This window comes from Momordica charantia, assembly GCF_013281855.1.
Source record: "Momordica charantia cultivar OHB3-1 chromosome 9 unlocalized genomic scaffold, Mcharantia_2.0 BLBB01000009.1, whole genome shotgun sequence".
NCBI classification, from domain to species: Eukaryota; Viridiplantae; Streptophyta; class Magnoliopsida; order Cucurbitales; family Cucurbitaceae; genus Momordica; species Momordica charantia.
Window position 1 is genome coordinate 3,404,030 of NW_028275167.1, and position 18,535 is coordinate 3,422,564.

General features: G+C 32.0%; 2 protein-coding genes across 12 annotated transcripts; both read left to right on the top strand.

Moving 5' to 3' along the window:
- Positions 1-555: 555 nt before the first annotated feature.
- On the top strand, positions 556-2,800 carry LOC111020127 (small ribosomal subunit protein eS12). 2 transcript variants are annotated; one of them, XM_088118118.1, is made up of 5 exons: positions 556-656; positions 925-975; positions 1,520-1,808; positions 2,311-2,376; positions 2,473-2,800. In XM_088118118.1, the coding sequence occupies exons 2-5, from the start codon at positions 968-970 to the stop codon at positions 2,530-2,532; spliced, it is 423 nt and encodes a 140-aa protein (XP_087974244.1). In that variant the 5' UTR covers positions 556-656; positions 925-967; the 3' UTR covers positions 2,533-2,800. The 2 variants fall into 2 exon arrangements, with proteins under 2 accessions (XP_087974244.1, XP_022152391.1); XM_022296699.2 differs by having other exon boundaries at positions 633-737.
- A 1,830-nt stretch (positions 2,801-4,630) lies between these two features.
- LOC111016321 (sister chromatid cohesion protein PDS5 homolog D) lies at positions 4,631-12,283 on the top strand. 10 transcript variants are annotated; one of them, XM_088117665.1, is made up of 14 exons: positions 4,643-4,938; positions 5,704-5,907; positions 6,023-6,207; positions 6,944-7,070; positions 7,184-7,363; positions 8,043-8,093; positions 8,219-8,974; positions 9,123-9,221; positions 10,122-10,195; positions 10,523-10,574; positions 10,984-11,070; positions 11,173-11,216; positions 11,547-11,626; positions 11,724-12,283. In XM_088117665.1, exons 1-14 carry the CDS (start codon positions 4,837-4,839, stop codon positions 11,882-11,884), a joined length of 2,202 nt encoding a protein of 733 aa, XP_087973791.1. In that variant the 5' UTR covers positions 4,643-4,836; the 3' UTR covers positions 11,885-12,283. The 10 variants fall into 10 exon arrangements, 5 of the variants coding, with proteins under 5 accessions (XP_087973792.1, XP_087973791.1, XP_087973793.1 ...); XM_088117667.1 differs by having other exon boundaries at positions 4,649-4,938; positions 5,658-5,907; positions 11,552-11,626; XM_088117668.1 differs by having other exon boundaries at positions 4,649-4,938; positions 5,663-5,907; positions 11,552-11,626.
- The last annotated feature ends 6,252 nt before the right edge of the window (positions 12,284-18,535 follow it).

The window sequence follows — 18,535 nt, forward strand, 5'->3', positions numbered from 1 at the left end:
TTAAAAATCATTCTGCTCAATTTGTTGATCCCTTTATGTCTCAAGGAATTTGAGATTGTTGGATTGATAAAAAATGGGGATTGATGAGTGTAAGAATATTTAAGAGATGGTGATTGCAACGAAATTTACTACCCAATTAGTTAGGTTTCTTATAGATTTTAATTAGATTATGTTGGAGACAAATTAATAATATTTTAAAAAAGTTTGAATTGTATAGGTAGATTCGATTGTTTGATAATGTAGATTTGGTAACTTTGGAATGTAGAGATTTTGCTGTTTTATGGGATATGAGTGGTTGAGGGTAAAATGGAAAAATGATGCGAGAGCTCTGCATGAAATGTGTGGAGGGATAAATATGAAATTCTACCCCTCCCATAAAATTCAGGAAATCAAGTATGACCATATATTCAATTTAAAATACTTTAGCCATTTTATTACGATATCTTGTACGTGGCCATTACTTAGGATTTCCCAAAACCAATTATGGGGTATGAAAATACTAAGCCCAGTACTTATGGCCCAGCTTCCTTTTATACTAACCCAGCCCAATACTACGGCCCAGCCCATTCATGCTATACAGAAGACTTTCATAAACCCCTAATCTTCTTCACAAACTCCCTCCTTCTCAGAGTCCTCTGCCGCCGCCGCCTCCTCTGGTAAGCATCTCTCTCTTCTCTGCTCACTGATCCCACATTCACCGGCCGTCCTTTTGCCGCCGCCATCTCTCTCAATCTCCGGTAAGCAACCGTTGTTCTCACGCACAGCCACTCTTGTCTCCTCCTTATCCACAAATCCACCGATCGTCTCCCTTGATTCCTCTCTCCCGCAGTTCGTCATGCCCGATGCTGTCTCTTGATCCTCTATGTGGATTATCGAAGCCAAAAGATCGATTTTTTTTTCTAATTTTTGTTTTTCTTTTTGCAGTTTTTTGCGTCAGGAAGGAAAAAAGAACTAATCAAGAAGAAAAATGTCAGGGTGAGCGAAAACTTTTTTGTTCCAGCTTCTAACTTCCGTGTTAATTGCCATTTTTCTGTGTGAATTATTGAAGTGGTGGTAATTTTTTTTTTGTTTTCTGAGTTCTTGAGCATTTGTCTCTTCTTTTGTTTTTGGCTGCTTGCTTTCCATATCTTAGATATAGCTTATGCCTTACTTTTTTAAAGTAGAGTCTGCAGCTTGTAATCAGCTATTAAAGTTCTGGCTGTTCTAATGAATAAGAAAGAGGTTCGTTAGTGGAAACTCGATTGTTGAAGCAATTGATCTTTGTTCCTTGAGATGTTTGTTATATGTTTTGTGGTTAGGTCATAAGAACTATAGAGCTTTGAAATTCAATAGTGATTTGTATGCTGATTTTTGTTAATAATTCGTAGGGATTAATGATCCCTTGGTTACTTGTCTAGTTTTGAACTACTCTTGAGGCTTCTTCTGTTAGTGGCTCAACATTTGCTGCAATGGCTATGCAAATTGCATTGCAGGATGCCATGGAGGAATATTATAACCCTCGTTTTGTTTTCTTTTGCAGTGATGAAGGTGCAGTTGTGGTTGAGGCTCCGGCTCCAGCTCTAGGTGAGCCAATGGACATTGAGACTGCTTTGCAACTTGTCCTTAGAAAATCATTAGCTCACGGTGGGCTTGTTCGAGGCCTACACGAGAGTGCTAAAGCTATTGAGAAGCATGCTGCTCAGCTTTGTGTATTGGGAGAAGACTGCAACCAGCCTGATTATGTGAAACTAGTCAAAGCTCTTTGTGCAGAGCACAATGTTAGCTTAATGACAGTTCCAAGTGCAAAGACCCTCGGCGAGTGGGCTGGTGTAAGTCTTTGATCTTATTTAGACATAATATATCTTAACATTCTACCTTGATATAATTATTTGACATACTTTACTTTTTGCTTGTTCTTTCTTGTTCTCTGCAACCATTATGTCATGTACTGCACTCATTTGATTGAACCTACACTTGTCATTATTTAGATGCTGTAAATGTTCTAGATTATATAAAGATATATACAATTTCTTTATGCAAAATCTAGGGAAATCATTCTGATTTTCACCTAAAATGTCCTGCTAACACCACCATGAAAACTGGGTGGGTGTGGTTGTCTTTGGGTATAGGAAGCAAAGCTCCGACTCCCATTTATATAAAAAAACACCACCATGAGAACTTACATGATAACAAGTTCTAATATTTGCAGTCTACACCATCTGTTTAAGTATGATATCAAGGAGCAATCAATATACATCTACCAATATTACAACCAAAAGCTCTTGTGAATTTTCTGGATAAGTCAGTTTCTTCATATTTGGTCTAATGCAGCTATGCAAGATTGATTCTGAAGGAAAGGCAAGGAAGGTTGTTGGCTGCTCTTGTGTTGTAGTCAAGGTTCTGTCTTCTGTCCATCACTTCCACATAAAATGTTGTATTCCTCATCTCTTAAAAGATATTGTTTAACTTGAAAGTTAAATCTGTTATCTCCAGGACTTCGGCGAGGATCACGAGGCACTTCACATTGTCCAGAAGCATGTGAGTTCAAATTGATTCTGTCTTCTGAGACCACAGTGGTTGGGTCTTACTTAGAAAGTTTTTGATCGTTAGTTTGTTTAGAGATTGGTGCTCTGATGTTGCTGCTTAGCACCTTTATCCTATAACATGTTTTCTGTGTTAAATTGATTGGAAAAGACTGGTTTTTGTCTTCTGAGGTCCATTGATTTGGAGCTCATTATCATTCCGCCAAACAGAACAATTTATTCATCAAGAGTCTCCTTGCCAAGGGAAAAGTGGAATTGATATCTTTATCATTTCTTTATGCTGAGTTCTTGTTTAGGTTATCTATTTTTTGTTCTTTTTGCTAGTATTGTTTATGTGTGGGTAGCTTCTAATGAGTCACAGAATGGCAATTATGTCCTTATTGGAAGCTTACTGAATGAAAAAGGTCCATTATTGCTGTTGAAGGAGGATGGGGTTTTGAGAATTTTAGCCCAAACGAAATCCTTTGAAAATTGATAGAATTTCTTATTAGTTCGTTGTTCCAAGATCAACTGAGATTTCGTATGGATTTAATTTGAGATCAATTGTGGTTTTGTTTATATTTAGGTTTAAATACTATATTGGTTAGTGTACTTTCAACTTTGAATGATTTCAGTCCTATTTTCAAAAGGTCTGTTTTTTTGTTTTAAATGATGATTATTTTTATGATTTGGAAATTTTTAATATATTATATACCTAATGGAAATCTTTTACTATATTGCATAGTATCATTTTGAAATTTTTTTGAAAAAGCGAGATAAAAAATCAAATGAACTCACTGTGTTACAAATACGAGATAAAATAAACATTTTAAGAGCATAGGTATAAAGTATTAAAATAGTATCTAAACTTTATATTTAATTTGACAGGGTTTATATACTAAAACTGTGTGTATATATTTTTTGTTTTCCCTTTGTTTGATGAAAGAATTTGCATCTGCATTTGTTTGTAACTTTTTTTTTTTGACATAATTGTAACTTCTCTTTTTAATACAACGAACTTGGACTATGTGATCCGAGAAAATTATCTCTAGTTTTTAATTGAGCAATTTACTCATGGATTAAACATTTAATCCGTAATATTTATAGCGATTTGGTCTTTATATTTTAATGTATAATTATTTAGTCTCTTTCTTAAGGGAAAAAATAATAAATGAGTTAGTTTATATAGTTTAAAATTTGGAACAATTAAATTTATATTTATCAATTTTTAATTTATAACAATTTAGTTACATTTAGTTTAAAAGTACATTAGTATTGAATTACTGATCTATGTAGATTAGATTTAAAATTTTAAATATTTATACTTTATAAAAGGGATTAAGTTATAAATTATATATAACACGATAGGGACTAATTATGAATTTATACAACAAAATTTAAAGGATTAAATGGTTACGAATTTTGAACTAAAAACAAAATTTTTGTATATTAAATTTTAGGAATAAAATTTTACTATGCGAGGTCAAAGAGATAGTTTCAAACTAATTGTCAAGTCTCTAATTGTCAAGTCTCTAATGTATAATTCGAATGTAATTATAGTTTTGTTCAGATGAAAAAAAAAGGTGGTAGTTCATGAGTAAAAATAAAAAAAGAAAACAAAAAAACCAATCTTCAGAGTTCATGAAAACAATTCACACGACAAGAATGAACTCCTGTACTTGCAACAGCCGTACACTAATTCAAAATATTTGGTGATAAACAAATGGTGCGATTCATATGAAATTATATGCATGGAACCAAAAATATAAACCGAACCCATTTTAGTTAATATGTGGGAAACATAAACATGGATTCAGAACAAATTTTGATGCTCAAAAAGACAAGAAAAAGGAGCATTTTGATCGATAGAACGATTATGAAAATTAGTTTCTCAAGAATCAAGGTTGTCGTCAGTGGATGTTCTAAATTCTAATGATATTTTATTCAGTATGATTCGAATTTGGTCACACTCCAGTTCAATTCAACAATGGCTTGAAAATCAGCGCCCAAAATGAAGCCAAAAAGGCGCCAAGGGGGGAGAGAAAACGAGGGAATTTAAAAAGAAAAAAAAAAGAACATTTTTTTTTTTCAAAGGACCAGAGATGGGAAACCCACAACAGTATCGGATTTGAAGCTCAAAAATTGAACTAGAATTGATTGAAGGGGAGAAATCCGAAACTGCCCATTACTCTGCTAGTCTCTTCTTGCATGCCCAACACTTAGCCTGAAAAAACCTGTGCAGAAGATATAGCTGTATCTGTTGTGGGTTGCTCAGGGCTTTGAAATGAGCCATTTCGACGCCTGAATAGAGATTTTTTCGTCTGGGTTTTTGGAAATGAACTCGTCTGAGAAAGAACTCGAGGAGCAATTGAAGGAAATTGGGAGTGAGCTCCTCAAACCCCCTTCTTCCACCGAGGCGCTTCTCAAGGCTCTCGATGTAAGGACGCGTTTCTCCTTTTTTTTTTTTTTTTTCTCTTTTGAATAGCTCTGTATGTTTCTTTCTACACATAATTCTTCTGGGTTTGGTTAATTTATGAGGATTTCATATGGGTTTTATGCCTTTCACTTGACAAGAAACTGCCTTCTCGTATCTATTGATGGCTTGACATGAATTGGGAGAATAATAGGTTACGCCTCTTTCACTGTAATTATTATAGTTTTGGACAAGAAGAAGTGGGAAATACACGAGTAGGACTTGTAGAATTTGAAAGTGAGATGTTATAAAAGGGGGAACTATTGCAAGATAATCATCCCTTTCGTGATAGATGCGCTATACCTTCTCATAATGTTTGTTTAAGACAGAGAATACTGATAAAATCAATTTGTTGTCATCGGGCCTCTACCATTTTTTTTGCTGCTTTGTAGATGAAGGGTGGGTTCAACATGAATATAATTTGTGGTTATTAGGTTCAAAATTTTAATGATATTTGGTTTTGTAGTTGTAAGTGATTTTGAAAATCCTAAAAATGTTGTTAGAGGAAGCATTTCATTAGTGTTCCTTCCAAAAGTGTTTATTGTTACTGTTCATACTGATAATATGTTTGAACACCCCTCCCCCCCACGCTTCCCCTCGCTCTAGGACTTGATTTGTTTAAGCATTTCTGTTATTTCTTGGGGTTGTGTGTCTAATTACGTAAGTTCTGTCCTCTATACTAGTTTAGTGGTTGTCACAAAAATTGTCCTCTCCTGCAAATTTGTCCAGAAAGCCGAATGTCTCTTAACAAATGTGGAGCAGTCACCTTCACAATCTATGCAAGATGCACTGCTGCCCTTAATGAAGGCTTTAATTTCCAATAAGCTGTTGAAGCACTCAGAAGAGGATGTGAAGGTTACAGTAACATATTGCGTTACTGAGATAACAAGAATAACAGCGCCAGATGCCCCGTATGATGATGAAAAAATGAAGGTAACTTTTAGGGAGCTCAATTATCTCCAGTATTTGAACCCTCACAAAAACATATTCATGTTATAACCGATATTGAAATTCATGTTCTGGTCTTTCTTCCATTTCTACTGTGCAGGTGATTTTTCAGTTGACTGTAGAAGCTTTCAAAAAGTTGTCAAATGTGTCTGGTGATCGCTGTTATACAAGGGCATTATCCATTCTCGATGCTGTTGCAAAGGTTCGTTCCAGCTTGGTGATGCTGGATCTCGAGTGTGACAATTTGATTCTTGAGATGTTCCATAATTTCCTAAAACTCATCAGGTAAAGGTCATAAAAATGGTCGATGTTGAAAATCTTATACCATAGTTAGCCAAATATCTTCTCGAACTAGTTTCCTGGTAGTTAATAGAATTTTCTTTTCATCTCTGTTAGCTTTTGTGGAATTTATGACCAGTTAAAACTGTAACTTTTTTCTTAAGCAAACCTGTCTTAAAAGCTTTCAAGAGCATCTACTTACTCTTTCATGTTATTGTTTGCAATCATGGATTGCCCTCTATAACGAGGATTTGAGTCCTTCCCTGTTCTTTTAGACAAAACACTGCAAACCAAAACTATGCGACTTAATTTTAAAATGTGTCCATAAACTTAGCTTATGATGTACTATTTATGAAGAATTTTTTTATGAATATAGACATTACTAAACTTACAAGCATGGTTTGAGTAGCATGCAAGATATTCTAGAATTGGTTATTATGTTGGTAAAATAAATGCTTGATCTTACATTAGTTTTTGGCATTTATGGAAAGTTTACATTAGATCTTTAGGGAGGCTTTGACTGAAGATGATTGATTGGTTAGGCACTTTATTTATCAGAATTGATTGTAATTTGAGATGAGTAAAATGTTCCCTGCAAATATTCAGAATGTCTTGGTGTAGTGATCTGAGAAGGAATATCATTTTGATTTGGTCAGATAGCTCAGATCTCGATGTTATATTTATCATATTTTAAGTTCTGTTTTCTTCTTCTAATCTTGATTTATTTTCTCCAAATTCTAAGGTCCAACCATCCACCTGCTGTTTTTTCAGCCATGGAAGCAATTATGACTAATGTATTAGATGAAAGTGAGGAAATCACCTCAGATCTTCTCAGCCCTATTTTAGCTAGTGTCCGAAAGGAAAATTGGGTATTTTTCTTTTTTCTTGTTTTGTTTTTGCTGTCTTCATCTCCCTTGTTGGCCATTTGCAACACTATTTCTTTTATATTATTGTCAATTGATTGGTTCACCCATTATTTTAGGAAGCGGCTTCTATTTCATGGAAATTGGGAGAAAAGGTCATCTCCAACTGTGCTACTAAGCTCCAGCCCTATCTTATGGGTGCAGTTAAGTCTCTTGGTGCTACTTTGGATGACTATGCTCCTATAGTCAGTTCTATATGCCAAAAGGAAACCAACAGCATTGATGCTGGGAAGTATTTGGTGAGTTCTACCTACTAATGTAGAAATGTTTTCTGAGTTGGATGGACTTAAATTGGTGCTATCTTTTCAGAATTATCATATGCATTTGAATTGCATTATAAAGCCGATTGTTAGTGGGATTTAATTGTCATATTATCTTTGAAGCCTACTATAACTTCATCATGAAACCATTTATTAGTTGAATTTAACAATACTAGAGAATTATTTTATATTTTCTTGCCGCCTTCGGCACTACTAAGATCTGCCAGATTACCTGTGTATTTCATGTCATGATTATGCTGCTAATGAAGTTTTACCGATTATTTGCCATTAACTGTGTGAGAAGCTTGAGAAGGGAGAAACAATGAAATATCTGAGATATTTTATCTGAACAACCGATCTCATGTCTTTTTTCCTTTTTATCCACAAAACTATCTGCATTCATTTAAACGTGGTATTCTAAAGAAATCAAATTGAGGTCATCCACCTTCCCTTATCTTTTGTTTTTGAGATAAACTAAAGAAGGATAGTGACTAAAGGGGAACAGTGCATCGTTAGCAATTAATTGCAATAACTAATAGAAGTTATTCAATGGACCAACTGAAATATCTTCATCTGAAACTACAACAGAACTATGTAACTTTATGATATTTGAGTTTCTTTGGTTCCTGCTTGTTTAACATTTGATTGCATGCTTCAGGAAAATGAAAAGAGCTTAGAAAAGGGCACAAATTCAAATGAGTCAATGCCGGTATGTTTCTTTATCTATATGTTATACAATATTTTCTGACCATGATAAAAACAAAAAAAAAAAACTCTGCATCAGCTGCAACTGCAATTAAACATTACATACTGATGTATATTCATGCCAAATAGGTGCCAGAGAGGCATACACCAAATGTAAGTTGTGGAGAGAATCCTCGAACTGATGGTGTTTCAGAATCATTGATATCCAACGGTACAATTGCAGCTAGTAATGACAACACAATGAAGGAATCTTCAAGAAAATCACGAAAACATAGTAAACAGTCAAAAATGATAGAAACCAAAAAACCGGACAGTTTAGACTCTACGAAGGCAGAAAACACATTAGACTCCGTCCCACAAAAAAGAGGCAGGAAACCCAACTCCTTAATGAACCCAGATGAAGGCTATGATCATTATTGGATTGGAAAAGGACGGGAAAAGTCCAAGCTATCTAATCGCAGAAAGTCTATTGACCATGAAACTAAATTTTCTCATTCTGCCAGCCCAAAAGTGGAAATGGCTTCTTTGCCAACATTGGTAGAAAAGGAGTCTTCTGCAAATGTTGAAGCAAAACCTATAAAATCTAAAGATGAAGTGGTATATGAGAACATGATAAAGATGGAAGAAAAAGCTCAGGCAAGGTCAAGGAAATCTAAAGTTGTTAAGTCTAAGAAGGATAAAGCAACCCTTAATCCCGGATGTGTCATTTCAGAAGAGAAAGTTTCTGTTCCCTCTGATCGGAAAGAGAAACGGCCAGTGCATTTGGTTATGAAGTTGAGAGTGAAGAGCACCAATGGGGATGGGTCATTAGTCCAAAAGGATGTTATAGTGAAATCTGTGGATACTAATATGGATAAGAATGTTCACAAATCATCAACCTTTGAGGTACAACAAAAATTTCTTTCCTAATTAATTATTCATTGTTAAACTACATGTTTAAGACTTGAAGTGTACATTTACTAAAAATCTGTCTCCTTTATTCTTCTGTGACATTGCTTAATCGTGCTTCTACACACTCTTATCCACTTAATAGAAGAAAGTTTCCCGATCTACCAAGTTAGACAGTGATGATTGCTTGGAAGAAACCCCCAAGGAAAATGATACAAGGAAGGATGCCATTGTGGAAAAAGAGGTAAGAATTTTGGAACCTTCCCTCAAAGCTATGGCACTGATATGCTGTAAGGGTACTTTCTAATGAATTTTTTTATCTCTGTTTTCTTTTTTCATATGACATCATCACTGAAGTTCATGGTGAGAATTTGATTGAAGTACCATTCTTGGAAACCTAAGTTGTAGAATTTTATTTTTGCTGCGTAACTTAAGAAGGCTATTGTTTCTGGTTTGTTGGCAATGCTTACTTGAGCACCCTGCAGTGGCAACGGAGAAAATTATGACTTAGGCTTTGCTATTATATCACATGCTTAAGGATTGTAGTACCTCAACTTTAACACACGCAAAGAATGCATCTCGTACTTTGATGATTCCATAATAGAAAAACATCTAAGAAGCACGGATATAGAAACAAGACACGAATGCGACATGACATGGACATGATGACACGCCATTTTTTAAAAATCTAGGGCATGGACATTGGACACAGCAAGGACATGTATATTAAATTATACAGTTTTCAGAAAATATATATCATTTTTATACTAGAAGGAAATTCAAAGCTTATGCATTTCTATGCTTAAAAAATGAGTTTAATGTATTTCTCTCTAAAGATTTATTATTTTATTGTATATTACTATTTATGTCTATTTATTATGCTTTAACAAATACTTGATACGTGCCTATCAAGTGTTGGATCTATATTTACTTCGTACAGCTAGGCATATTTATAATGGGCTAACAAGTGTCCAGTAAGTGTTGTAGTGTCAGATATGAACATGTTACTCAAAAACTGAAGTTTTGGTGCTTCTTAGACTTTAAACAATATATAATTATTCCTCACTCAATTGCACGTCTTAGATTGGTTTTCAAATTTAGTTTTGTAGTTGCTGCTAACTTTTATTTTTTAAGTTGGTTTCAGGTAATGGACATATCAGTTGCTGGAGAGGAACTGGTTGGTAGAAGAATAAAGGTTTGGTGGCCCCTGGACAGAAAGTGAGTACTTCACAAACTTGCCGAACCATCTTGTCCTGGAAAAGTGGAATTCAAACAAAAATTTAGCAATTTAGACTACAATTGATCACTGCCAAAAAATCATGTAACCAGCCTGTCAAGTTGTGATAGTTACATGAACCACTAGTTGAATAGATCCGTTACATAACTTTAAATTGAAGACGAAACGAAGTAACATAAGAACATTGGCTTCGAGCATGATACCATTACCCAATTTACAATAAAAGAACATTACCTTACTATCAATAGCTGATAAAAATTAAGTTTCTATATAGCAATCAACCTGTCTTTTATTTTATTGTCCTGCAGGTTCTATGAAGGTGTTGTTCATAGCTTTGACCCTGTCAATAAAAAGCACAAGGCAAGATGACCCTATACCCTGCCTTCAAAGTTCAACCATTTGTCTCTTTTTTGTAAAGCCCTTTCGTTTCTGAGTGTATGCATTTGCATATTTTGTAAACCAGTTCATATTATGAACACCTTCACATATAACCGTGCCTTTGGTTAAGTAACCAGTCATTCGTTCTCTTCTCACAGCCTCAATCCATTGACCATACTGCTTTCTGCCCCTCCTTTGTCCTTGTAGTAATGTCAACTTGGACAAAATCATTCCTTGCTGATGCAACAATCATTGGATGATACTCAGATGAATTGAACCATCCATTCTGGACCTTGACATGTCCTCCATAAAAGCTACCTTTCTTTTCTCTTCCACTATTTCCTCTTTTTGTAGTTTCTGATTTCTTCGTTCCTTTTTATTTCTTGCATAGGTGTCTTATGATGATGGTGACGAGGAAGTATTAAACCTCAAAAAGCAGCGATACGAGCTAATTGGCGGTGCTGCTCTGCCAGTTGGGGTAGGTGTCTCACTTTTAATTATTTTAGCATCTTTCCCTGTGAGTTGTTTATTGCCATTTTAAATTTGGTTTCTCCTATTTCTTCTTGTTATGCTGACAAAGGATGAGGAGATGGATGTCCCAGAACCTGAAGCTTCATCTGATATGTAAGCTTCATTATTATATGATCATAATTTGATATAAGACGTTTGTTCATTTTAGGCATTTGGAAGCAAGTAACCTGAAAATCGACTTCCCGTGATTGTTAGCTAAATTGCTTCCTCCCCTGTACAACAACTTGAAACATCTGAAATCTTTCCTCTGATTTTTCATTAACAATTCTGAAACCTTTTAGTGGCTATATTAATTATTTCCATAACTAAACCACACAAATATTTTTCATGCATTATGTTAAAATATTTCCTTTCCTTGATTACCTATGTTTTCTCTCCCCCACTTTTTATGTTGTTATGACATGAGAGTTTGTTTTAATTTAGAGTAGACTGGGAAAGAGAAAAAGGAAAATTAAGTCAGAATCAGCAGCCAAGGAAGAAAAGACCAGTTTTTCAACCAGAAGGTTGCTCCTGCTTGCTTGATTGCTAATTGTTTACATTATTCATTTCACACATTCTTATTTGGTCCCCAAGTTATATCAAATTTTGATGGAATTATAGGGGTAGAGCTTCAGCCAAGAGGAATTCTAAAGCTAAATCGGCGACGGCAAGTGGCAAAGCTGCCGATAGTTCCATGCTCGAGAAGCCTGTTATCTCTGATGAATCACCGGACAATTCAGGGAGCGTTGATAACAGCTCAAAAGGAAATGACAAACTCATAGACATGATAAAAAACAATAGACTAAGGACTACTTTGAAGTCCAAGCAGAAATTGGGCCGGGAGTAAAGCCCTAGTAAACGAAGCAGAATGTCTTGACACCACAAATTCACCAGTATTAGAGGTACGATAATGTCGAGAACGTCGTACCATCATTTTGCCAATTAGGAAAGTTTATAGACTAAGCTTAGTTCCTCTTTTTTTTTGTCTTTAGAAGTAGAAAAGAAACCACTCTTCATCTAATCTAACCAGTCTTGTAAAAGCAGTACAGCCTTCATAATATATAAACCTCCATGTGTATAATCAGTTGTAGAATGAAGAAACAAAAGCAGACAGTTTTATGTCAAAGCTAGTTCTTTCTGGTATCTGCAGATAATGAAAGTTATAATGCTTGATTCATTGACATAGATCCGATCTCACAAACGGGGCGGTTTTATACCGAAATTCCTTGCTCCCTCACCGGAATCTATGGCTGTTCCTGTGCTTCACAGAGAATGTAAGTTTGAAGTCTCTAAAGCCCTATATTTTTCTAAAACCCAGAACAAGTTTTATTCGTGTCTTGTTGAGAATGGGGATGTTGATGGATGGCCCAACTGGGTTGGTAAGAATTAATTATAAAGCTACATTCAAACAGTATAATTTTCAATTGAGTCCGACTTTAAATGAACAGAAGTTCATGTCATCTTTTATATGACGTTGGATCTCAAAGCCCTTACCTAACCTACACATTCTTCTTTCAAAAGTATGGAGACAAGTTGGAACTTCATTATCAGCTAGGGATGTGAATAGTCAGTTCGGTTTGGTTTTTGGTAAAAAATTAGTAACTAATCGACCTATCGGAACTAAACGTTACTAAAGTTTACAGGTAAAACTAACTGTCATTTATTTTCTTGGGTCAATTAAATCAATCTTTTTCATTAGATTAGGGGTCTACTAACTGCGTAGGTTGAGGAGGGAGAGTGAAAATGAATATAAATGAAGAGGAAATGATAACACAGAGGTTTGAATATAAGATTTTTTACTTTGATACTATCTTAAACATAAATAAACGATCAATGAATCCAAAAGCTTAAATTGATGGATTAAGATAAATTTAATTCATACATAGATATCTCAATAAATACCTTACGATGGAGTAATTTTGCCATAGCCTTGTTTTTTAAACTTTATCCTAAAATTTGCCCCAATTTATCATGTGTGGCAAGTTGAAATTGCCACACCGCAGTCGCAGTAGTGTAATCTTTAAATAATAATGTGTCGTATAAGTATTATATTAATGGAGTTTAATAGAGTAAAAGAGCCGTGCTTATGAGACAAAATTGAAAGGGTAGAGATTTTTATGTATTTATAAAGTTTGAGAGTTCGACTTGCAATTCAACCTTGAAACTATTACTTATTTACATGTCTTTGTGCACGATTCTTTCCATTTTTTTGAAATTATAAATTGACATTGCATTTTTATGAATAATAATAAGAGTAAAATACATTTTTGGTCTTGATGTTTGAACTTGGTTTCTATTCAGTTCATGTATTAAAAAAACCATCACTTTTGATTCATGATATTTAAATTTAGTTTCTATTTGATCCTTTAAGTTTCAAAAACAACATATTTAGTCAAATTTAGTTTTTATTGGTCTCTAAAGTTTGATTTTGGTTTCTAATCAAATCTTAACTTGAATTGGTTGTTAGCTAACATAATAAAATGACATGAAATAGTTAAACATATATTGACTAGACTTTGCTACATAGACAAAAAAGAATAAAAAATATTGTTAGGTCAACTATCGATTAACTTAATTTAAAGACCAATTAAAAATCAAATTCAAATTTCAAAGGCCAATTAGAAACTAAATTTGAACCATATCACTTTTAAAACTTTAAAGACTAAGTTGAAATTAAATTTAATCTCAAAGACCAAAAAGAAATAAAATCTAAACATGAGAGATCAAAAATATATTTTACTCTAATAATAATTAAAAAGAAGATCCTTTATTTGAACTCCCTAGCAATATTGCTTTTGTCAAAGCTATAATTTCTGGTGTTTTGATTTGATATTAAAGTTATTTGAGGGTAAAACATATAATTTTCTAAAAGCGTGAGGATCCATAATTAAATAAATAAAGAAAAAACACTTAGAGGGGTAATATTTATGCATGAGTTAACGTGCAAGGATAGGATTTGAAATTTATTATATCATTATTAATGTTCTTAAAATTCATTTTTTTAGCAAACAAATTAAGATTAACTTTTTAATTTATTCACCATGAGGCTAAGGAATCTTACTCATTTCCTTAAAAAACCAAATTCAAAAAAGAAAAAAAAAAGAGTCATCTGTTTTGTTTTGTTTTTATTTTTATTAAGGAGCATTTGCTTGTTTTTGGTTTTTAGTTTTTATAAATTATGCTTATTTTTATACAATTTTATGGATAAGTTTTTCACCAACTCTCGAAAACATATTTGAATTTTTAAGTAAATTTCAAAAATAAAAAAGCTTTTGAATTTTCTTTTTATATTTTTAAAACTTGAACTAGATTTTGAAAATATTTATTAAAATTATGTAACAAAGCAGATGAGTAATAATGAAAAGAAGGTGCCAATGTTTTTTTAAGCTTAATTTTTAAAAATAAAATTAAAGGCAAAATATTATCAAATGAAGCCTAAACTATTAATAAACATTTTTTTAGCTCATGTTAAGGTGAGGAATTGAATTATAAACTTACGGGTAATGTATATCTTATTCACTAGGAGGCACTCGAATTAAATCTTCATTATGTGATTTAAATGAGTTGAATTTATTCCTAAAAAGAGAGTTAAATTTAAATTTTACATCTTGTAAAAAAAAAAAAATCAATTTTACTAATTTTGTAAAAGTTTAAACACATTGCTATAAATGTAATAACATATCTTTAATATTGTAATTGCATTAATTATCCTTGTTTTTATGGCCAAAATCTGGGTTTTTTTTAATATTGTTCCAAATGAAATTTATTTTAAAAATATAGTTGTTTAATTAAAAATATTGTAGGTTTTGAAACTTATTTTAAAAATATTGTAATTTTAAAAAACAGAAGGTTGGTCGTCTAGAGACGACCATTTAGACGTGGCGCCATATGGGCGCCACGTAAAATTTTTAAAAATTTGAATGTAAGAGACGACCATGTGGTTTTAACGTAAAAAACTCTTATGGTCGGTTCATTTTTTGAAAAAAAAAAATTTGTTATATTATATATTATTTAGTAGTTTTGTGGATATACTACTACTCTAATATTTCTTCCATCCCCGTACACCCACTGCACCACTAAGCAGTTTTTTACATTTAAACTACTAAATAATATATAATATAACACAGTTTATTTTATTTTTTTCCAAAAATGAACCGACCGGATGGTCGTCTCTTACCTCCTAAATTTAAAACAAATTTACGTGGCGTCCAGCGTGGCGCCACGTTGCAAAATAAAAATTTCAAAACATACTATATTTTAAAATTTTTAATTAAAATACAATATTTTTAAAATAACTTTTATTATTAACATTATTAATAAAAAAACACCCCCAAAATCTGTCCTGAATTTTTTTTTAAATAAAATTTGAATTTTACTATTTTTGTAAAATTCTAAACATAATGCGATTAATACAGATAGGGTTTGCTGTACTGAAGGAGAATGAAAAAAGGGAAGTTATAAAAATATTAGTACTTTTTTATTTTAATATCATAAAAGTGGTTTTTGATTGGTCTGTATAAATTTGTAATTTATGTCAATTTTGTAAAATTTTAAATTAATGCTATATATCAAAATGCATGTTTTTGCTATTTTTTTCTGTTCTTTCTATGGCCAAAATTTAACATATATTTACTATTGTATATATGTAATTGAATTAATTATCTTTCCTTTTTTTTTATGGCTAAAATTTGTGCTGAATGTTGATTGGATTAGAATTCGGCAGACACCAGTTGGTCATTTCTTTATGATGAACACGTGGCATCAAGTCTCCTCGCCACGCCCCCGAGAATGGGAAATCGTAGGATACTCGCTATAAGGACATCATTGATCGTCCGGTTACTGGCGGATTTTAATCGGACGGTTAGGAACAATCTGATGAAGGCTGTGAGTAATGAAGCATTTTCCCATTACAATAAATATTTAATTTTCCAACCTTTCAGATAACGCCGCGTGTCTAAATCTTGGTCGTTCGATTAAGTTCCGACCAAACAAATGTATATCTTAGTATACATTTTCTTGGACTCACCACAGCCATTGGATTGTCTTCTTAATACAATCTGGTACGTCTATTTGTCATATCTCTATTTTTATTTCCATAAATTTATCATTTTAAGTCTTCACATCGCGAAATGAATAATGATGAATGCTTTGTTATTTTTAATTAAAAAAAAAGTTAAGATTATACTTTCAAATTTGATCGGTCTCTTTCTTCCTTTTATTTTAGATAAATTTTGGTCTCATTCTAGTTTTTATATTTTTCAAAACGTTTATTTTGGTCTCTATATTTTTAAAAAGGAGTCATTTTTTTCATTTATTTTATATATCGTTTTTTTCGATCACAATTTTAACACGACATAACACTAAATATATTTTTTGAAATGTAGTAATGGTTTATATTAAAAAACTTTAATTGTATAAAAAATTTGTTTTAAAATTTTATAAATAAGAACCAAAATGTCTAATGGTTTCAAAACATAAATAAAAACATTGTTTAATAATTTTTGAATCCATGGATATTGTGGTAATGCAATTTTATTTTTCGTTACTAAATAAGCATTTACGTGACAAACATAAAAAACTAAGGCTTGTATAATCAAATTTGATTTTTGTTGTCGTTTCATTTCCTATGTGTTTTCTTTTCATATTTATATTCAATTTTGATTTTTGTTGTTTTATTTCCCCTGTGTTTTGTTCAAGTGTGGTAAGAATTTCAACCATCTATTTATTGAGAAAAAGAATTATTGATGTCTTGATTACTAAACTATCATATTATATAATTTTAAAAAAGTGGTTTCAAATATTTTTTAGTCAGACACTTGGACTAAAAACACTTTATAGAATTTTGTTTTCTTTTAGTGAAATACAAATTTTTGCTTTGTTTTAATTAAAATTATTCAGTTATGTTTCTTCTAAAAATGACGATTTTGAGTGAATATTGTGTCTGATTATAGCAAAAAATACTTCCAAAAATATACTACTAAACATAGTCCAAGTATCTTAAGAAGGTCTCATTCAATCCAATTGCTAACCATAATTTCAATTTCAATTTTGATGAATAAAAAAAAGAATGTTTTATTAATTTTAATTAAAAAAAAACTAGAGTGAATATGTTAATACCCAACAAATATCAAAAGCAAAGGGTACGGTTAACATCTTTTTGTTGTCTTATCATACAGGATTTGACATTAGAAAAAAAAAACATTATTATAAACTATTATTAAATACATTATTACATATGTTTTCTTTAAATACAATTTTTTTATTAAAAAAAAAAGGTATTTTTAGGTCATAGCAAAAGCAGTTACCAAAAAAGTAAATGCTGTCAATTGAAAAAATATTTTAGTCCTATGATTTTTAAAGGTTATCCCAACAAGAAAGAGGTTCTTGGCCAAATTAGGGTCCACATTTTTGTTTCCTATAATTTTCTCCACAACTAGACCATGAATCCTCTCTCCTCTCTCCTCTCTCACTCATCCACCAACTCCAACTTATATATATCAATCTTGATCTTAAGACTTTGGTAGCCCTAAGCCAAGCAATTCCCATCACAAAAAACAAAAAACCTAATGTTTTTATTAAATGAAGAAAAAATACTTGACTATTGTACCAATCATTTTCCAAAAAAATAAAGATAATATAAAATTCTATAATTCTATATTGAATTCCAAAATTTCTAACTCCAAAAATATTTTTTGCCAAAATGAGCCTAGCTCAGCAGTAATTGACATATACCTCCAACCAATAGATTGTGGGTTCGAAATAGATTCAAGGACAAAACTATAACTTAACCTTATTTTATTAGCATATTTAGACATACAAACATACCACTGGGAGAAATAGAAATAGATTTTTGTTGTTGAGACAAGATCGAGTAGCATCTGAGTCACATGTTTTACATGTCCTAATTATGTTAATAAAATAATAATTTAATGTAGTATTAACAGAATTTTTAATAGAAGAATATGATCGAGAATTCTTAAAACATTTAGGTTTTAGAATTGAGAATTTTAAAAGATTTTGAATCAAATCAAAATAATACTTTGCTCAACTAACATTAATAGGCATCTCTACTAGAGTATAGCATTCCAATTTCAACTCTAACGTTTGCAATATTCTAAATAAATAAATAACAAAACAGTCCACGGTAAAAAAAAACTTTATTCATGCTACATATGATAAACAAAATACAAAATTAATAAATATTGCCACCTCATTGCAAAATTTTATGTTACCTTTTCCATCAATCAACTTAACCAAGTTTTTTAATCATTTTTCAAACCTATGAACTGATCTCAAGATAAATAGATATCAAATTCAAATTTACCTTGATTGGTTCAATTGTTTATATATCCCCAACCAAAAATCGTATGTACTGAATAAAAAAAATCTAAAAGACAAAAAAAAAAAATGTATATATATATTAAAGAAAAAAC